At 49.1% G+C, this 17,999-nt stretch overlaps 1 protein-coding gene across 4 annotated transcripts in view; it reads right to left on the bottom strand.

Annotated features, from left to right (window-relative positions):
* heatr5a (HEAT repeat containing 5a) overlaps positions 1-17,372 on the bottom strand; it is a 26,316-nt gene extending 8,944 nt beyond the window's left edge. Inside the window, exons 1-28 of one of the 4 annotated variants that reach the window (XM_041953772.1) lie at positions 17,237-17,372; positions 14,269-14,494; positions 13,966-14,177; positions 13,617-13,725; positions 13,172-13,321; positions 12,888-13,059; positions 12,456-12,619; positions 12,086-12,368; positions 11,574-11,729; positions 10,992-11,242; positions 10,646-10,757; positions 10,331-10,483; positions 10,151-10,250; positions 8,689-8,798; positions 8,249-8,418; positions 7,996-8,159; positions 7,422-7,527; positions 6,946-7,136; positions 5,889-6,048; positions 5,565-5,754; positions 5,069-5,238; positions 4,825-4,851; positions 1,815-1,959; positions 1,205-1,387; positions 717-956; positions 466-644; positions 269-337; positions 1-101 (exon numbers count right to left, since the gene is read on the bottom strand). The exon at positions 1-101 is cut by the window's left edge and continues 79 nt beyond it. In XM_041953772.1, coding sequence (XP_041809706.1) covers positions 1-101; positions 269-337; positions 466-644; positions 717-956; positions 1,205-1,387; positions 1,815-1,959; positions 4,825-4,851; positions 5,069-5,238; positions 5,565-5,754; positions 5,889-6,048; positions 6,946-7,136; positions 7,422-7,527; positions 7,996-8,159; positions 8,249-8,418; positions 8,689-8,798; positions 10,151-10,250; positions 10,331-10,483; positions 10,646-10,757; positions 10,992-11,242; positions 11,574-11,729; positions 12,086-12,368; positions 12,456-12,619; positions 12,888-13,059; positions 13,172-13,321; positions 13,617-13,725; positions 13,966-14,177; positions 14,269-14,394 — 4,193 coding nt within the window. In that variant the 5' untranslated portion in view covers positions 14,395-14,494; positions 17,237-17,372. The remainder of the gene's footprint in view (positions 102-268; positions 338-465; positions 645-716; positions 957-1,204; positions 1,388-1,814; positions 1,960-4,824; positions 4,852-5,068; positions 5,239-5,564; positions 5,755-5,888; positions 6,049-6,945; positions 7,137-7,421; positions 7,528-7,995; positions 8,160-8,248; positions 8,419-8,688; positions 8,799-10,150; positions 10,251-10,330; positions 10,484-10,645; positions 10,758-10,991; positions 11,243-11,573; positions 11,730-12,085; positions 12,369-12,455; positions 12,620-12,887; positions 13,060-13,171; positions 13,322-13,616; positions 13,726-13,965; positions 14,178-14,268; positions 14,495-17,236) is intronic. The other 3 variants (XM_041953774.1, XM_041953773.1, XM_041953775.1) reach the window with 3 other exon arrangements.
* Positions 17,373-17,999: the final 627 nt, after the last annotated feature.

Here is a 17,999-nt window from a genome sequence, read left to right as displayed (position 1 = left end):
CCGGCCTGGACTTTAGCCAATGAGGAGGCCAAGAGCTGATGGACGCGCCGCAGGTCACGCAGGTCGCTGACCACGCCGCTCGCAATCCAGGCACTGCAGACCTGGAAATGCGTTAGACGTAAAAAGTCACTTTCAGCAGCCAATCAGGAGTCTAGATGCCATTTGGTTACCTGGAGAGCAGACCGACTGAGCAGGTGAGCAGTTACCTGAGATCAACTGGATAATAACAGTAACCTGTGAGCACACATGATTATTGATGATTGATCACCTGGCAGGCCTTGGCTGTGACATCAGGAGGAGCATCAGCACTGAAGGCTGGTCTGAGAGCAGCTCCGACCTGCACACACACGAGATAAAACATAAACATGATAATGACGCACACCACGCCGCCAAGCTTTTCTGTTTTCTCCAATCAGAGCACAGTATTCTCAGCCGGCTGAGCAGCGAGCTGTGAATGCTCCTTACGTTAGCCTGGTACTGCTCCAGGATCACATGACCGGGGAACTCCGGCTCGGGGATGGATGAGAAGCGTCTGATGATCACCAGCAGGGTCTGCAGACCCGCCAGCCGCAGCCGGTCGCTGTGGTCTGTCGCTGCCATGAACGCCATGCGGACCAGGTCGCCAAGATGGAGGACCAGGAAGTCTGTGGACAGTCAGGTGAGGGGTCACGGAGGTCTACAGAGACCGCAAACACAAACCACTGAGGGGGTCTTACCAGTGGACTCGTGCAGGCGGCGCTCCTGAGCCAGAGCCATGTCGAAGTGAGCCGGGTCTGCGGTCTCGCACTGAGCTACGATGCGACACACGCACTCCATGGCGAAGCGGCGCGTGGCCCAGCGCAGCGCCGTGAAGGGGCCGCCGGACTCCGACCGAGCTCTGAAAGCAGAGGAGTCGTCGTCTCTGGCGGGGTCCGCCTCCTCGTCCTCCTGACTCGCCTCAACCGGAGCCCGACAGTCTGGAGGAGAAGTTCAGTCATGACCTTGGAAACTGAAGGTCCAGAGCTTTTAACCGTATCAGCAGGTCTGATGAAGACCCTGATGTGTGGTTGAAAGCTCCGGAAAAAAGCTGCATAAAGGCTGATACAACATCAAACTGAAGATGGTTCGTGTTGTAAATCGTACGTGATGGAAATGATGGAGCTGCTCTGCAGCTCAAATAAAAAGACAAACTTTAACCATCAAATCTGTGACAGACTCAACCCACCGGTGGTCGCAGACAGGACGTCCTTGCACAGTTTGAGCCAGTGTCCCAGTTTACCACTGGTGGCGCTGGAGGCGATCATGTGGACCAGAGTCTCCTGGATGTCCCTCCTCAGACCCGGATCTGACTCCCGGTCCAGCAGAGTGAACAGGGCTCCTTCCAGGCCGACCTCCTTTATGGTGACGTCTGCACAGGGTGGGGGTGGACAGATGTGAGTCTAACTGCTGAATGAACTGATGAAGCATGTCTGAAGGTGACACCAACGTTTAAATTCTGATAATGGGGCGATGTGGCCAAACTCTACTGTGACAGTATCATCACTGTACAGTAATTAGCATGTAAATTCAATTAAGAAATTGTTTAAAATAACTTTTCTTCTTCACAGTTGATTATTCTAACTTCCATCTGGACAAAAACATCTAAAATCAAAAGACTCAGAACAGTTAAACTAACTTCCCTTAAACACCTGGATCACCTGTTAACTGCAGTGTGATCTTTATTTCTGTCTGATTTAATCCTCAGTCTGTATTTCTGCACGTGTTCATTGCACACATGAGGAGGATCTTTAAAGAGGATCGCTGATTGGAGAACTGTCGGCGTGACTCCGCCTCACCCAGCTGTGTGTTGTCTCGTCTCGGCAGCTCTTTGACCAGAGTCACGGCGTGTTCGGACACCTCCAGCGCCTCCCGCTGGACGAGCTGCCGCAGACACGCCACCACGGCCCGACGCAGACACAGGTAAGAACTGCACAGGTGGGCCTGAAGCGCGCACGCACACACACACACACACACACACACACACACACACACACACACAGTAAATACTCTGTTAACGGGCTGAAGGCTCGTCAGAGGAAGCATGCAGCTACAGACAGTGTTTCCTCCAGATCAGAAACATATTTATGATTTTATACATTTTTATGTAAACTGGCTAAAAGTTTCAGGTCTAACTGAAATATTATTATAGCGACACAACTAACAGCACTGTGTCAATCTTCTGATTAAGTTGTGGATAACTGATCCATTATTCCCTCATAGCATAGCAGCATAGTGGTTAGTGAACAAGCGATGGTGTAATCAGCACATATCAGTGTGAAGGAGCAGCGCAGGCCTTCCTCCCCATCTCCGGAGACTTCAATCAGTCCTCAACTCTCCCCACTTTACCCAGTATGTCAAATGTCGCACCAGAGACAATAAAACACTGGACTGTATGGAAACACTAAGGATGCTGACAGCTCTTCACCCCTCCCCCCACTGGGCAGATCTGATCACAACCTGGTTCATCTGCTACCTGCTTACATATCTTTGGTGAGTAAACAACAGGCAACCATCGGGTGTTGGAGAGGGTGCAGAGGGAGCTGAAAAGGGAGATCAGGTGAGGCAAGGAGAGCTACAGGAGGAAGCTGGAGGAGCGCCTGCAGGGGAACAACGCCAGAGAGGTTTGGAGGGGCCTGAAAACCATCTCAGGCCACATCAGCGACAACGGCAGGGGGCCAGAATCTGGAGACCGGGAATGGGCAAATGAACTGAACCCGTTTTTAAAACAGGTTTGATTCTACCCCCGTTCCCTCCCCCATCCACCAGAGCCCAGACCAGATGACGTTACCTCTCAGGATCCCCCCCCCCCAGTGCATCCCTGACACCAGCAGCTCCATCCTCACACCACTTCAGCCCCCTCCAATCCACATCACAGACTACTGACTCAGCCCCCCACCTCAAGCAACAGGAGCCACCCCCCTGTCCCCCACCCGGCCTCTAAATAACAGCAGATCAGGTGAAGAAGGAGCTCAGGAGGACGAAGGTGAGGAAGGCTTCTGGCCCTGATGGCATCAGCTCCAGACTGATCAGGGACTGTGCAGATCAGCTCTGGGGGGTCGTTCAGCACATCTTCAACATGAGCCTCAGCCTGGAGAGAGTTCCTGCCCTGTGGAGAACTTCCTGTGTGGGTCCAGTGCCAAAGACTGGGAGTCCAACCACTTCAGGCCTGAAGCCTTAAGATTGCCTTTATTGTCATTGAGCATGGACATGTCAACTGATGAAGACACTGGAGAGGATTACTCTGAATCACCTTCGTCACCTGGTGAGCAGCGAGCCGGACCCCCTACAGTTCACATACCGACCAGGCATTGGTGTGGAAGACGTTATCATCTACCTGCTCCCTCGCTCTCTTTCCCACCTGGACAGCGCTGGTAACACAGTGAGGGTCGTGTTTTTTTTACTTCTCCAGTGCTTTCAACACGATCCAGCCGTCACTGCTGAGGGGGGAGCTGGAAGGAGCCGGAGTAGACTGTCACCTGATTGGACCATCGACTCCCTCACCAACAGACCTCAGTATGTGAGGCTTCAGGACTGTGTGTCGGCTGTGGCAGTTTGCAGCACCGGGGCTCCACAGGGTACTGTCCCCCCCCCCTTTCATCTTCACCCTCTACACATCGGACTTCAGACACAACACAACCAGCTGCCCCCTCCAGAGGTTCTCTGATGATACAGCCATCGTTGGATGTGTATCACAGGGGAACGGTTTGGAATACACTAATTTTGGTGTGGACTAAACCACCTGCACATCAACGACAGTAAGACCAAGGAGATGGTGACAGGCTTCTGCAGGAGAACACAACAGACTGCATCGGTGAGCATCCAGGATTTGACATTGAGATCGTGGATGAGTACAAATACAAACAATAAACTGGACTGGTCCACTAACACTGATGTCCTGTACAGGAAGGACCAAAGTTGTCTCCATCTGCTGAGAAGACTGAGGTCCTTTGGAGTATGTAGGACATTACTGAGGACTTTCTATGACTCTGTGGTTTCATCTGCAGTCTTTTACTCAGTGGTCTGCTGGGGCTGTGGAAGCTCTGAGAGGGACAGACAGAGACTGAGACTGACAACCCCTCCCACCCTCTGCATGACACAGTGGGGGCCCTCAGCAGCTCCTTCAGTAACAGACTGCTGCATCCACCCTGTAAGAAGGAACGCTACCACAGGTCCTTCATACCATCAGCTGACAGAGTTCAACTCCAGCGTTGCTTAGCTTAGCGCTGGTTTCCATACTCTGACTGTTCTTAGCAGTGATGTGTGATCTATCACACACCTGGTACCTTGAATCACTGCTCTTTCCACTCTCATTGAGTATTGTTCTACTGTTTTTTTCCAAATGCCATTACCTGCTGCTTGTAACAATAAAGTCTTTCTTATCTTAAAGAATAATAATCTGGAATAAAGCTGCTACTGTCACATGATGATCCAGTGAGTGATCAGTATCAGTCGATTGATTTCTTCTAGAGGAAACACTGAGCAGTTTCACTGTAGGTGACAGAAACAGCCGGCAGGGTGCAGGTATGGTGTGTGACACATGTTCAGGCAGGGCTGTGGATGAGTTTGACGAAGGGTCAGTGTTATTGAGTGAGCTGTCAGTTAAGCAACAACAGTGAGTTCATACAGCCTCAAAACCATCAGAAAATGTTAAGATTTAGTGCCACAGATTAATATGATGCATTCAAACAGCGTTTCAGTGACAGAAAACTGTGTTACAAAGCTCCGCAAACAGGAGAGTGCTGAGGGAGAGAGGAGCTGAAAAGAAAGTGAGACAAACAGCAGCTTCAGGCCTGAGAGAGAACCTACCAACATGGAACAGTCCAACAAGATCTCCTGCAAGACACAGCGCAGGGTCACAAACACAGCGCTCACTGTACACAAGATATTACAGTTTCTACACGTCCAACGCAGAGACCATCAGCATTATCAGTGTTTTTATTATAACATTACATGTATTTAAATACTCATATTGAAAACATGAGTAAGACAAATAAATCTTAAATCTGGACAGAGGAAAGTCAGGTAGTCAGGCGGAGTCAGGTGTACTTACACAGAGCGCAGGTACGAGGCTGGCCAAGTTGACGTGTGGCGGTGAGAACATGTGCAGCTGCTGCAGACAGGAAATGGCTCTGGTCTGAACCAGAGAGTCTGGACTGGCCTGCATCACTCCACATCCCACCAGACAGCTGGAGCGGAGACCGGACACTGCTGCACCCTCACCTGACAACACACACACACACATCACTGCTGCACCCTCACCTGACAACACACACACACACATCACTGCTGCACCCTCACCTGACAACACACACACATCACTGCTGCACCCTCACCTGACAACACACACACATCACTGCTGACAACACACACACATCACTGCTGCACCCTCACCTGACAACACACACACACACATCACTGCTGCACCCTCACCTGACAACACAACACACAGCACTGCTGCACCCTCACCTGACAACACACACACATCACTGCTGCACCCTCACCTGACAACACAACACACACACATCACTCCAACACCTGGGTCATACCTTGCAGGTCGGGGCCCAGGCAGGTGATGAGGGCATGCAGGCAGCGTCCCAGGCTGTGGTGAACCTCGGGGTGGGTGGGTGGTGCCGACAGCAGCAGCCGGATCACCAGGGTGAAGGACGGCTCGGCATGGGTGCGGTACAAACCGCCAGACAGGTCGACTACCAGAGAGAGACTGTGGAGAGACCAGGTCTGGACCCAGCAGACGCACAGGGATGTTTGAGGGACAGCGAGGACATTTCTTTAAATAGTCATGATCAAAAACAACTGAAATCACGATCGCCTGACGAGTGACATGCTCATAGATATACAACAAACATGCGTACCTGGACCTCAGGTGAGGTGCTGTCCTGGCTCAGGGTGAACAGGACTCCCAGGCAGGTGGACAGGTGTTGAGGTGAGCTGATTCCTCCAGTGTAGCGGTACAGCGCCCCCAGGGCCAGAGCGTAACCACTGCGAGATGCTGCGTCTCGAGCCGTCTTCAGCCTGTTGTGAACGATACTGTCAGCAGCAGCAGCAGCAGCAGCAGTAGTAGCAGCAGTAGTTGTAGTAGTTGTAGTAGCAGTAGCAGTAGTTTTTGGAGATGTAGCAGTTTTAATAAGAGTGGGGTACGGCAGGTATATTTGTATAGTACCTTTTAAACACAGACACAGTCTAAGTATTCTACATTTGCCAAAGAATTGCATTAAGGGAATTTAGAGTAACAGCACATTAAAGATTTTACATTACAAACACTTCTGAGCTGAAGTCAACAAAGTATATTAAGCACAAAACCGATGACATCCTCCTCAGTGACCCTCCAGACTCTGAAGAAACACGTCACTGACATCACAAAAAGAATATACAAAATGAATTTATTCATTCATATTTAAAAAGAGATGCACAGCACACATGATAACACTGCACTGAGCAGAAACCACAGAGGAGGAAAATATCTGCACAAAGCAGGTTCTGGAAGCTTTGTGCAGACACTTCACTGAATCTGGGACCTGCGTTTGGCCTAAATATATCACAGGATGTGAGATAAGCATCAGTGACTCAAAACACACTGTGATATATTTGGATTCTTTCACTCACAGCTATTTAAAGCTTTTTGGACTATTTCTGCTTTATCTGTTTGTCTGCGATGAATATTTTTAGATCATGAGCTGATTTGTTTCTGATGCTACTTTAGGATCAGACTTTGGAAACGGATACAAATGAATGTGCAGACTTTTCATCTCATTTTTTGGAAGAAAATCTGCTTCACACAAATACTTGTGTAAGGAAGCAGAGAAAAATAAAAATATGGATGGTGTGGAGTCCTGTAAACGATCATTTTAGTAAATGAGCGTTCCAGCTCCAACGTCTCCGGCTAAAAGCTGCGTGTTTTCATCCTCCTACCTGTCAAAGCAGAGCAGAGAGACGGAGACCGTGAAGCCGGGGTCTCCCACCACCTGAACCAGCCGGGCCAGTCCTTCAGCAGCCAGACAGCGCAGCAGAGGACTGGCACTCTCCAGCGCCCCCGTCAGGAGGGACAACGCTGGGGAACGCACCTCCTCCGGCCCCAGAGACCCCCGAATCCCGCCCTGGTGCTGAGGAGAGAGGACAAGGTTTAGTTTTTCTTAACAACTTTATGAGGTGATAGTATGTCAGAGGGTTATGTTTATCCATCTGTGGAGCTCTGCTGCCCCCAAGTGGACAAAAATAAACAAAATGAAACAATAACACAAACGAGACTCAACAGTGTACAAACTAACTCCAGTTATATTCGAACTGTTTGTCCTGCATTTGTTCTCCAAACACACACTAACATGCACACACACATTCACTGTCTGACATCTGAGTGGTGTCAGGCCTCATGCTGACAGGTGTAGTACCTTGAGCAGACTGCAGAGGGCAGCACAGACGTGTGTCTGGACGGTCTGCTGCCGTTGACCCTTCAGCTGGTTCACTGTCTCCACAAACTGCTCCAGTATCTTGACTCTGAGAGAGACAGAGGGACAATTTGTTCTCCACAGCGTTCATCTGGACGAGCTGCACCAACACAAACGTTCACACTGTGGCTTCACCGCAGGGGGCGGGGGGCACGCTGATGTGGTCCAGACAGGCAGCGGGGCTGATCACCGCCAACCCATGACACCCCTCAGACCAAAGACGTGTCTTGATCTGAACTGGCTGGTTCAACATGTGGCTGCTGTGATCAGCGAGAAGGTCCTCAGTACTGGATTACCACTAAATCACATGATTGCTTTGATTTGATAGTTAAAATATGACTTACAGTCTAAAATGTGGCCGGACATATTCACGTAGAGTAGTTCCTATGTTAGACACCAGCATCAAATATGCAAACAGCGAAAAATAAATAATCAGCAGCAGCACGACCCTCCATCCGTCAGCTTCTGTCCCTGTACTGGTCGACCAGTACAAGGCGACTTACAACAGGTGAGTTACCTCTGCGCGGAGATGATGTGGGGGAAGAGCACTCCAAAGAGACGGACAGCGGCAGCTGTCAGAGCGACGGGAGGAGGAAGAGGAGCGGGGGCTTCATCACTCCTCTCACACAGACTGAAGGTGTCGTTGTCCAGAGAGCCGCCTCCCACACTGCTGCCGTAGAGCTGAAAGCCAAACACAGCCCCAGGTGACCCTCCTGCGGTGGAACATTTGTTATTCAGCTACGGCCCGGCCGATAGGCAGCACACTTCACCTGTTCCTCAATGTATTTGTGGTCGGTGTCCTGGAGGGCGGGGCCGACCAGAGGCAGGTCGTCACGGTGACAGAGGGGAGGAAGGAGGGTGAGCTCTGGACACGGGTGGTTCAGGTTGTCCTGACCAGACAGGTCAGTCACCAGCTGGTTCATCACCAAACCAAAGCTCTCTACAGGAGGAGGACAGAGGTGAAGAACGTCTTATTTCAGTTTTTTTAGGAGAAAAAAGGAAAAGAGAAAAAGCAAAGATTTGAAGCAGGACAAAAAAAACAAAGGAGGGAAAGAAAGGAAGGAACGCAAAGAAATAAAGGACAATGATAGGATAAAAGAAGAGAAAAGATGAGGCAGAAGAAATGGAGAAAGATGAAGCAAAGACAGAAAAAAGGCAGGAAGGAGGGAAGAAAGGAAAGAAGGAAGCAGTGAAGGAGACGTGTTGTTACCTTGGTAGTTGTGTGGAGGAAGCAGAGCGAGCAGCTCGTAGACTCTCAGCCTGTAAACGACCGACCAGCTGCGAACTGAAGTGCTGTAAGACCTGACGAGAGCCGGCAACCTGGACACACACAACACACAGGTGATACACACAGGTAACACCCACTCTGACTGATGTCATTCTGTTTGATTTCATTGTCGAAGAATCACATGAAAAGACTGATTAAAGCTGATCGGATGATTTCTCTCCTAAATGTTGAGGGAAAGATTTTCTTTAGCATTGTAGCACGGAGACTGGCTAATTACTTAGAAAGGAATGGTATGATTCGACAGTGCAAAAGCAGGGATACTAGGATTTGCGGGATGCTTCGAGCATACTAGCATGATTTGGCATCAGATTCAAACAGCTAAGAGGGAGATCTGGCTAATGCGTTTGGGTCAGTGCCGCATAGCCAGTGATCTAGGCCTGTGGTAGCATTGTAGCAGCTAACAATAGCTAAAGCGGTGGTAATGTGATAGTATCTTAGCAGTTAGCATTGGCATCTAGCAGTTAACATTAACAGTATAGGTGAATCTAGCTGTATTGTCTTCTTCTGTTCTTCTTAGCAGTTAGCAGTTAGGAGTTAGCATTAGCATTAGCTAAATGGTAGCATTGGTACTGTATTGTCTTCTTCTGTTCTTCTTAGCAGTTAGCGGTTAGCGATTAGCATTAGCTAAATGGTAGCATCCGTACTGTATTGTCTTCTTCTGTTCTTCTTTGCAGTTAGCGGTTAGCATTTAGCATTAGCTAAATGGTAGCATCCGTACTGTATTGTCTTCTTCTGTTCTTCTTAGGAGTTAGCGGTTAGGAGTTAGCATTAGCATTAGCTAAATTGTAGCATCGGTACTGTATTGTCTTCTTCTGTTTTTCTTAGCAGTTAGCGGTTAGCATTAGCATTAGCTAAATGGTAGCATCGGTACTGGCCACTACCTGGACAGGCCTGGGTCAGTTGAACGTGGCAGTGCTGTTTGGATTGTGTAGGAGCAGTGTGAACTGGCACTAGGGTAGGTGACTCTGGGACGCCGGAGTTCACCGCCTAGCCTCCTGGAGGTGTAGTGGGACTAAGTAGGCGAAACACCGTTGAAGGGAGGTATCCACCTGATGACCCCCAGAGACGTGTTAGGACTCACTGCTCTTTGGCAGGTATAGAGGCAGATTAGAGCTCCAAGGTTCTTCACTGAGAATGAATCCTCTGAAATATTTCCAAAAGCTTTCCTTTGATTTGTCAAAAGAGTCTGACATCATCCGCGTAAAAAGAGACGCAGTAAAGCTTCGACAGCTACAATGAATAAAGATGGAGATGAAGATGATGAAGATGGTCTGTCGGGGCTGAATGTTACTTGTTAGTAGATACATGTTGGTTTGAATCTGCACATCAGATTAATATGGAGTGTCATCAGACTTATAATACAACCAACCAATCAGGTACTGACTTGGTGAGCAGGGCCACAGCGCAGGCCAATGGTGTGAGCAGACGGTTGATGATGTCATCGGTGACGAGCTCCCTGCAGTGCAGCAGCAGGTTCTTCATCGCTGCTCAGACACAAGAACAGTTAAACACACACACACACACACACACACACACACAGGTGTTCAACACTGTGTGAACTGACCGCAGAGCGCCCCAGCACGTCCCTCTAGTGTGACCTGCCACGTAAAGTAGTCCCCCCGTCGCAGCTCCATCTCCTGCTCCCTGAGTGAAGCAGGAAACACACACCGCCACAAGAGGAGGAGACGGGACAGGTGGTGCTCTACTACAGCTGGGCCTGGACACACACACACACACACACGCACACACACACACACACACTGTGATGAACACAGCTGAACAAGGCTCAGTGATTCCATGTTAGCACATAAATCTGAAAACTGTCAAGCTAAAAACCGGGCTAGCTGCTAATGTCGCTAAGAACAAGATCAGCGTGTACCCAATGTGATGAGAGAGGAGACGAGCAGCCAGCCGGCCTGAGTCCTCTGCAGAGACATACGACTGTTCTGAGAGGCTGAACGCAGCAGGTCCTCAGCCAGACCCAGAACCACCTACAGAGAGACAGGGAGAGAGAGACAGAGAGAGAGAGAGACAGAGAGACACAGAGAGAGACACAGAGAGAGACAGAGAAAGACACACATACACACACACACAGTTAGTTGTGAACTACCTTTCAGCTGTTGTGTTATGTGCTACATTATCTAAAGCTAATGAATGCTAACATTAGCATGCTACATGCTATATTAATCTATGTAGTGTTATACATGGCCGTGTATTTTACCCACCATGCCTTTGGTGTGTGGTATTCCCAGAGGGCAGTGCTGCACTGCAGCCACCAGGGCGGCGACGGCGGCTCCGTACCCGGCCACAGCTTCAGGGGAAGACTTCAGCGCCACCAGCCGCTCGGCGCAGCGATCCAGCAGCAGGGAACCCTGGGACGGCATCGCCACGGCAACACAGCGCAGGCACCAGGCGGCGGCCAGACAGGCCGAGGAGACGGGGTGGAGGAGGACGGAGACCACCGTATCCAAGAGGGCTGCACGGACAAACACGCGCAGTCATCAGCAGCCGAGTGAAACCACTTCAACTTCCTGCACTGATTTAAACTGTGTTCAGAGACAGAAACACGTGACGAGCGTCTCAGCTCGAGCTCAGTCTGAACTCCTCCTGACAGAGCACCTCCTTCCAGCAGACATCTGTCCCCGTGCTTTAACGAGACACAACATCTGCTCTGGACAGACAGGAGGACAAGCTGTTGTCTCTGATTTCACACTGTCTTTCACACTCAGACATCAGATCTCCTCCTTTCACCAACCCAGTGTGTGTGTGTGTGTGTGTGTGTGTGTGTGTGTGTGTGTGTGTCAGACCTGTGCTGCTGTCGGTGAGGAGGGGGGCGGCGGTGGATCCCAGTCCCTGTATAAGTGCTCCCAGTTCCACCAGGCAGCACACCAACACATGCTGACTGGCTGAGACGTCTGCAGACGAAACTCTGGTCTCCATGTTCCCATCAGTCAGAGCCGCATCTAAACACAGACACACACACACACACAGACACACACACAGACAGACACACAGACACACAGACACACACAGACAGACACACATTAGATTCTTTTATATTTTCTATATCTCAATTACATCTTCTGCAGTATTACATATTTTTTACAGTGTTGTATATTTTTTACAGTGTAATGGTATAAACACTGTAGTAGTCATGTGTAGTTAAATATAGCAAAAAGTATTTTTCATGGCAACAGTATTCTTCCACTCTTGTGTATAATGCACACATGCATAGTTTTTATGTGTCTCTCATTTATTCTTTGCTGTCTGTAACACTCATTTCCCCACAGGGGCTGAATAAAGTTTAATCTCATCTCACGCTGTAAACACACGGAGGACAGTTTCTGCTCACCGATGGCTCGTTTCTGCGAAGCCACGGCGAGGCAGAGCTGTTTGGCGGCGTTGGTCTGAGCCTTTTCTCCCAGCAGAGACCCCAGGGTGGTCCTCAGGATGAAAGAGACGCAGCAGCGGGTCACCACGGCGTCTCCCGGCGTCTGCGTGGCCCTGCCGTGGGACGCCAACTCCATCAGCAGGGACAGGAAGGCTGGGAAGTTCGCCTCCAACCAGGAGCCGCCCAGGGTGGAGACGAAGACCACGCAGGCCTGAGGAGGAGCAGCCATTAAACCCGCTCTTCAAGTCAAAAAAAAAAATCCAGCTACCTGAACTCGATGGTTGCCATGGTGACCCACCTGCGTGACTCCGATTCGGACGTCCTTGCTGACGGAGCTGGTCCCTTTTAGCATGTCTCCGCTGGCTCGGAGGAAACCCGCGCCGCCTCGCAGGAACCCCCCCGACAACAAATCCATCACCTCCTCCAGGGAGCTCCGACCCCGCCCACCCTGTCTGGGGGGTGCTGGGGGAAAAGAAACAACCACCAAATCAACCGCCGGCCTGTTAAGGGTTCTTCATCCACCCATTGATCATAGATGGTGCTGTGATGGAGTATATTTGTCGTCATAGAAACACAGATTTATAACAAATAATAAACTGCCCCCAGTCTATGCTAAGCTAGGCTAAATACACATCTGTACTGTCCCTTTAAACAACATGGTGACACAGGTGAGTCTGCAGTCTGCCTGCTGTCACACGTTAACCCGGCGAATCGTCGTCTCTGATCGTACCTGCGGGCTGTCGGGGCTCCACGGCGGCGGCCAGCAGAGTTCCCAGCAGCTTGGCGACCGACACTCTGACGTTGTAGTTGGATCCTTCGAAGGCTCTGAAGCACAGAGTGGCCACGTTCTCCAGCTCGCTGGTCCACAGGAACGCCGCCTCCCTCTGCAGCTCCAGCAAACACTGACGGGACGAGACGGAAACGTTAACGAGTCTGAAACAAGTCGATGGAGAAGCTGATTGAGGATTTGACGGGCGATGGGCAGGGACGTCTGGACGCCCCGGCCGTCGTTACCTTGGCAGCGGCACAGCGTACGGCCGTGGATCGGTCCGTCAGACACGTCCTCGCCGCCTTGTAGACGTCACGGTGGCACGGCACGGCGCTGACTCCCAGACCTCGCAGGATCTTCTCCAAGCTCAGCATGATCTCATACCGACCCTGAGACTGAGAGAGGAAGAGGAGGGTGAGCTGCACAGACTGACACAGAGGTACAGAAGTACTTTTACTCGGGTACTGCACCTCAGTACACAGTCACGGCATTACTTAACTACATTTCTCTGACAGCTTTAGTTACTAGTTACTTCTCAGTTGTGCAGTGAAACTGAAATAAAAGTGAAGCTGGTTTGGTTTGTGTTCGTCTCCTCGGAGCTCTCCGTGGTGCGTTGAGGGACTGTGTATTAAACTGGGGAAATAACTGGCGTCCTGCTGGAGGCTGCCTGTGTTTCTGAACGCCACCGACCTCAGCGCTCTTCATGGCCTTCAGCAGGTTGGCCAGCGTGTCTTTGAAGGAGCCGACGAGCATCCGGCCGAGCTGCTCGAACAGAGCGCCGACACACGAAACGGCTGCCCTGAAACACAAACACAAACATTCCTTTAAGCCTGGAAATCTGTCGACTACTTCCTGTTCTGCTCTCCAAACTAAAACTAAACTAAAATGAATCTTCTTCCTTTCTTTGGTTTCATTAACAGAAATATAAATCCTAAAACTTTATACTAAAGTTTCCTTGTAGCATAAAGTCTTTGAAACTGAAGCTGAAAAGCGTTTTTTCCCATCTTTCCCTGCGTGCCCTGAACGCAGCCGGACTTACAGCCGTGTGGGGAGGCTCGACGGAGAGTCGTCTTTGCTGCGGATGATGTCATTGCACCTCTCGACCAATAGGCTGGAGGGAACGGGGTCTCCCAGGCGGTAGAGCAGGGCCAAGCAGTGGGCCAGCAGCCAGCGGGTCGGCGGGCCGGGGGAGCCGATCAGAACGCCCGACAGCTGGTCGATCAGACGCCGCTGGTTCTGTTTGATGTCGGCCTGGAGAGGAAGAGAGATTTAATGTTTGTAAATGTCAGAGTCTGATTATCCAGAGTCATGTGACCTGATGAAGAGCGCGTGCAGCTCTCACCCGGTCGGTGGCAGGAAGGAGCTTCTTCAGGTGGTTCAGCCATTCAAAGATGAACTCCGCCCTCTGAGGTTCAGCCAGCTGACTGCACACCTCCTCGTTCAGCAGGAGGCTGTGAGCTCGCTCCATGGCAAACCTCCACCAGCCCCCTCCTGCTCCTGCTCCTCCTCCTCCTCCTCCTCTCAGTTAAACTGAAATCTTCTGTCGTGCTTCGGCATCCTTCAAAAGCCTGTCAGACACAAGGGAGCGAAAGAGACGAGGAAGACATGAGAGAAAACAAGTTCAGTCAAGAAAACGCGTCAGAGCTTCACTTCCATGACGTCAGAGAGATCCTACATTTCCCACAATGCACCTCAGCAGCATCTCTACATTACATTCCTCCTGTCTGGTCAACAGCCTTGAATTTCAGTCTCCTGCAGCATAAAAGCTAACCACACGCAGGCTAATGCTAACAAAACGAGCTAACAGCTGTTCGGTCGCCGTAGCGACGGATCAAAACAAAGCTCAGCGCTCTTTCAGAGGGTGGAAGTGAAATGAAGAAAGACTCTCTGAGCTGTAAAGGTGAACAAACAGTGAGTTCATCATCCCACACAGACAGACAGGTGTCACCTGAGACAGCTCTGACCAAACTGACCAATCACTGAACAGAAACCACAGGAAGTCACAGCACTGAAGTTTAAATGAGACATGTCGTTACGTGGACTTAATTTATTGCTCAAATACCAAATTTACTTTGATTCTGGTCCATTTCATCCCATAATGCAACTGAACTCCACCTCTTCACTGGAGCCTCCACACCTGCAGTTTCAGGTCTCACCTGAAATAAATGCCAGACTTGATAAACTCCTTCAGAGCCTCAGAGGACATCAGACGACCGTCTTTACGGGCTGAGCGGGATCACATGACCTCAGCGTGAGGCGGCGCCGCATTCACACGCTCTGCGGGAAAAACCCGACCGAACCCCCGACAGAACAACCTGCGAGTCGTCAGAGAGACGTCCAGAGTTTTAAACAGCACCGACCGGTCCTGAGCCAGCAGACCAGATCAGACCGGAACAGACCGGGAGGGAAGAGACGCTGGCAGCTCGACCGCCAAACACACGGCGAGAATATCTGAGAGGCAGCAGCTCATTAATGATTCAACAGCTCAGCTCACACACACACACACACACACACACAGAGACACACACACACACACACACACAGAGAGACACACAGACACACACGCACAGACACACACACAGAGACACAGAGAGAGACACACACACACAGAGACACACACACACACACACACACAGAGACACACAGACACACACGCACAGACACACAGAGAGAGACAAACAGAGACACACACACACACACACACACACACACACACACAGAGACACACACACACACACACACACACACACACACACAGACACACACACACACACGCACACACACACACAGAGACACACACAGACACACACACACACGCACACACACAGACACACACACACAGACACACTGCTCTCTCTCTGTCTCTCTGTCCTGCCTTCAAAATCTTACTGAAGTCAAAGTACAAGCATCAAAGTACAATTAAAGTACCAAAAGTAAAAGTACTCATCATGCAGAATGACTCATTTCAGAATATTTATTCTATAACAGATTCTAATTGCTGATGCATTCGTGTTTTCACGTATCAGAAGGTACCAAACAACTAAAGCTGTCAAATAAATCTGGACTGAAGAAAAGTAGAAGCAGAAAGTTACTTTAAAAGGAAATATTCCAGTGAAGTAGAAATACTGCAACGTGTGCTGAGTGCAGTACTGGATGACTGCTCATCTGTGCTGTTCGGCTCATTTCACTGTGTTTTGGTTTTTTGATGCTGCTGCGGTCTCTACAGACTGCGTCCTGTTTACAGGAAGAGGAAACAACCACATGACCCAAAGCAGCACCTGTAGCCACACCCACCAGTGATGTCACCGTGTACTGAATCCCTGAAGCACACCTGCACATCTGCAGGTGAGACAACAGTGACGCTGCTGATCATAACAGGAAAGGTAAGATAAGATAAGATAAGATAAGACTTAATTAATCCCCAGCCAGGAAAATTTGGGTATTGCAGCAGAAAAATAGACACAGAGAGAGAGAAATTCAAAATACTATATATATATGTACATATTATATAAGTGACTATATAAAAGAAAAACATGTAGAAAAAATATAAAATTAAGAGATTTTTACACAAATTGCACATCCTGAGAAAACTGCTGCCAAAAATATGGAACCTGTAACCCGGTTCAGACCCAAAGTGGCCCCAAATATTCAGGATTGATTTGGTTAAAATGCTGCTGAACACAAAACTCAAATGTTCCCACTTAATGCGCTAAAACCTGAATTCTGGATTTCAGGTTTTCACTCAGTGTGACAGCATCAACACGGACGGAATCCGGCTTCAGACGGATCATTGAGTCTGGAAGAAAGCTTCAGTACTGCAGCACGAGACGGACTTTACTGATCACACAGATCAATCATTGATTATCCGGATAAAACACCAACATGCAGACTTCAAGTCCTGCTTCAGCAAATCCAGAGCTGCTGGTTTCTGAAGACCTGCTGGTTTCTGAAGACCTGCTGGTTTCTGAAGACCTGCAGCCTGAATCTGCTTCAGCTGAAGTTCAAACACTCAATGTGTCACTTTTCCTTTTAGTCAAGCAGAATCACATCAGAGGTTTCTTCACCGACAGAGACCCGCAAACGCAGCACTGATTACAGCACGTGACGTTCGTGGAGGTGCTAACAGCTGATAAATAAACACACAAAGTGTCTCCGACATCAACAAACAGCAAACAGTGAGAACAGCGTCTTCATTCCGGTCTGAAAGCAGCCAGCGGCTAACAGGCTCCGCGGCTAGCATCGGGTGGCTAACCGGGTTAGCGAAGAGCAAAAGTTTGGAGACAAACCGAGATAAACGCGGGACTGTTTACCTGTTAGTGTCGGTCAAAAGTCCTGAATCCGTACGGAAAAGCGTGAGTCCACAAACACGCGGGCAGAAAGTTTGTTTTACTTTATTTTGATGCTCTTAATGTCACAAACTGCAGACAGCTGAGCCGCGACTGAGCCGAGCCACTGAGAGAGTCAAGTTAGCGGAAATTAAAAGACGATACATCCGGTTACCGGTTTTCAAAACAAAACAAACCCTGTCTGTTTGAAAAATCTATATTTTATCATTTCAGTCTATTTTACAATTCAATCTTTTCGTACGCAGAAGTTTTCGATATAATGAGACCAAGTGGAGAAAACACACATCCAATTTCTGCTGGTCAAATCTTTGGAATTCTGACAGCAAAGATGTTTAAAGGGAATAAAGACCAAATTCAACAGCTGAATAAAAAAGCACATTATTGAGCATACAAATATAATTTCAAAATAATAAGATATTTGTCTACAAGAATATAAACAACTCACCAGACAACTGAATGAAGCTACATACAGAAAAAAGAAAACACTGATCAGCCTTTTAAAAGTCTTTATTTAAAGAAAAAGAAAATGTAAGAAAGTTTAACGACATTAATAACGTTTATTGAATCAGTCAGTTCTGCTGAAATTGAAGGTTAAGACATAATAATAATAATAATAATAATAATAATAATAATAATAATAATAATAATGTATTCTAATGAATAAAGTTCACATGTAAACACACACAGACATCAGTGAGTCCAAAAATGCTGTGTGGCTGGGGAATAC

Source organism: Chelmon rostratus, chromosome 15 (genome assembly GCF_017976325.1).
Source record: "Chelmon rostratus isolate fCheRos1 chromosome 15, fCheRos1.pri, whole genome shotgun sequence".
NCBI lineage: Eukaryota > Metazoa > Chordata > Actinopteri > Chaetodontiformes > Chaetodontidae > Chelmon > Chelmon rostratus.
The sequence above is the reverse complement of the archived record's forward strand: the minus strand, read 5'-3'. Positions and strand labels throughout refer to the sequence as shown.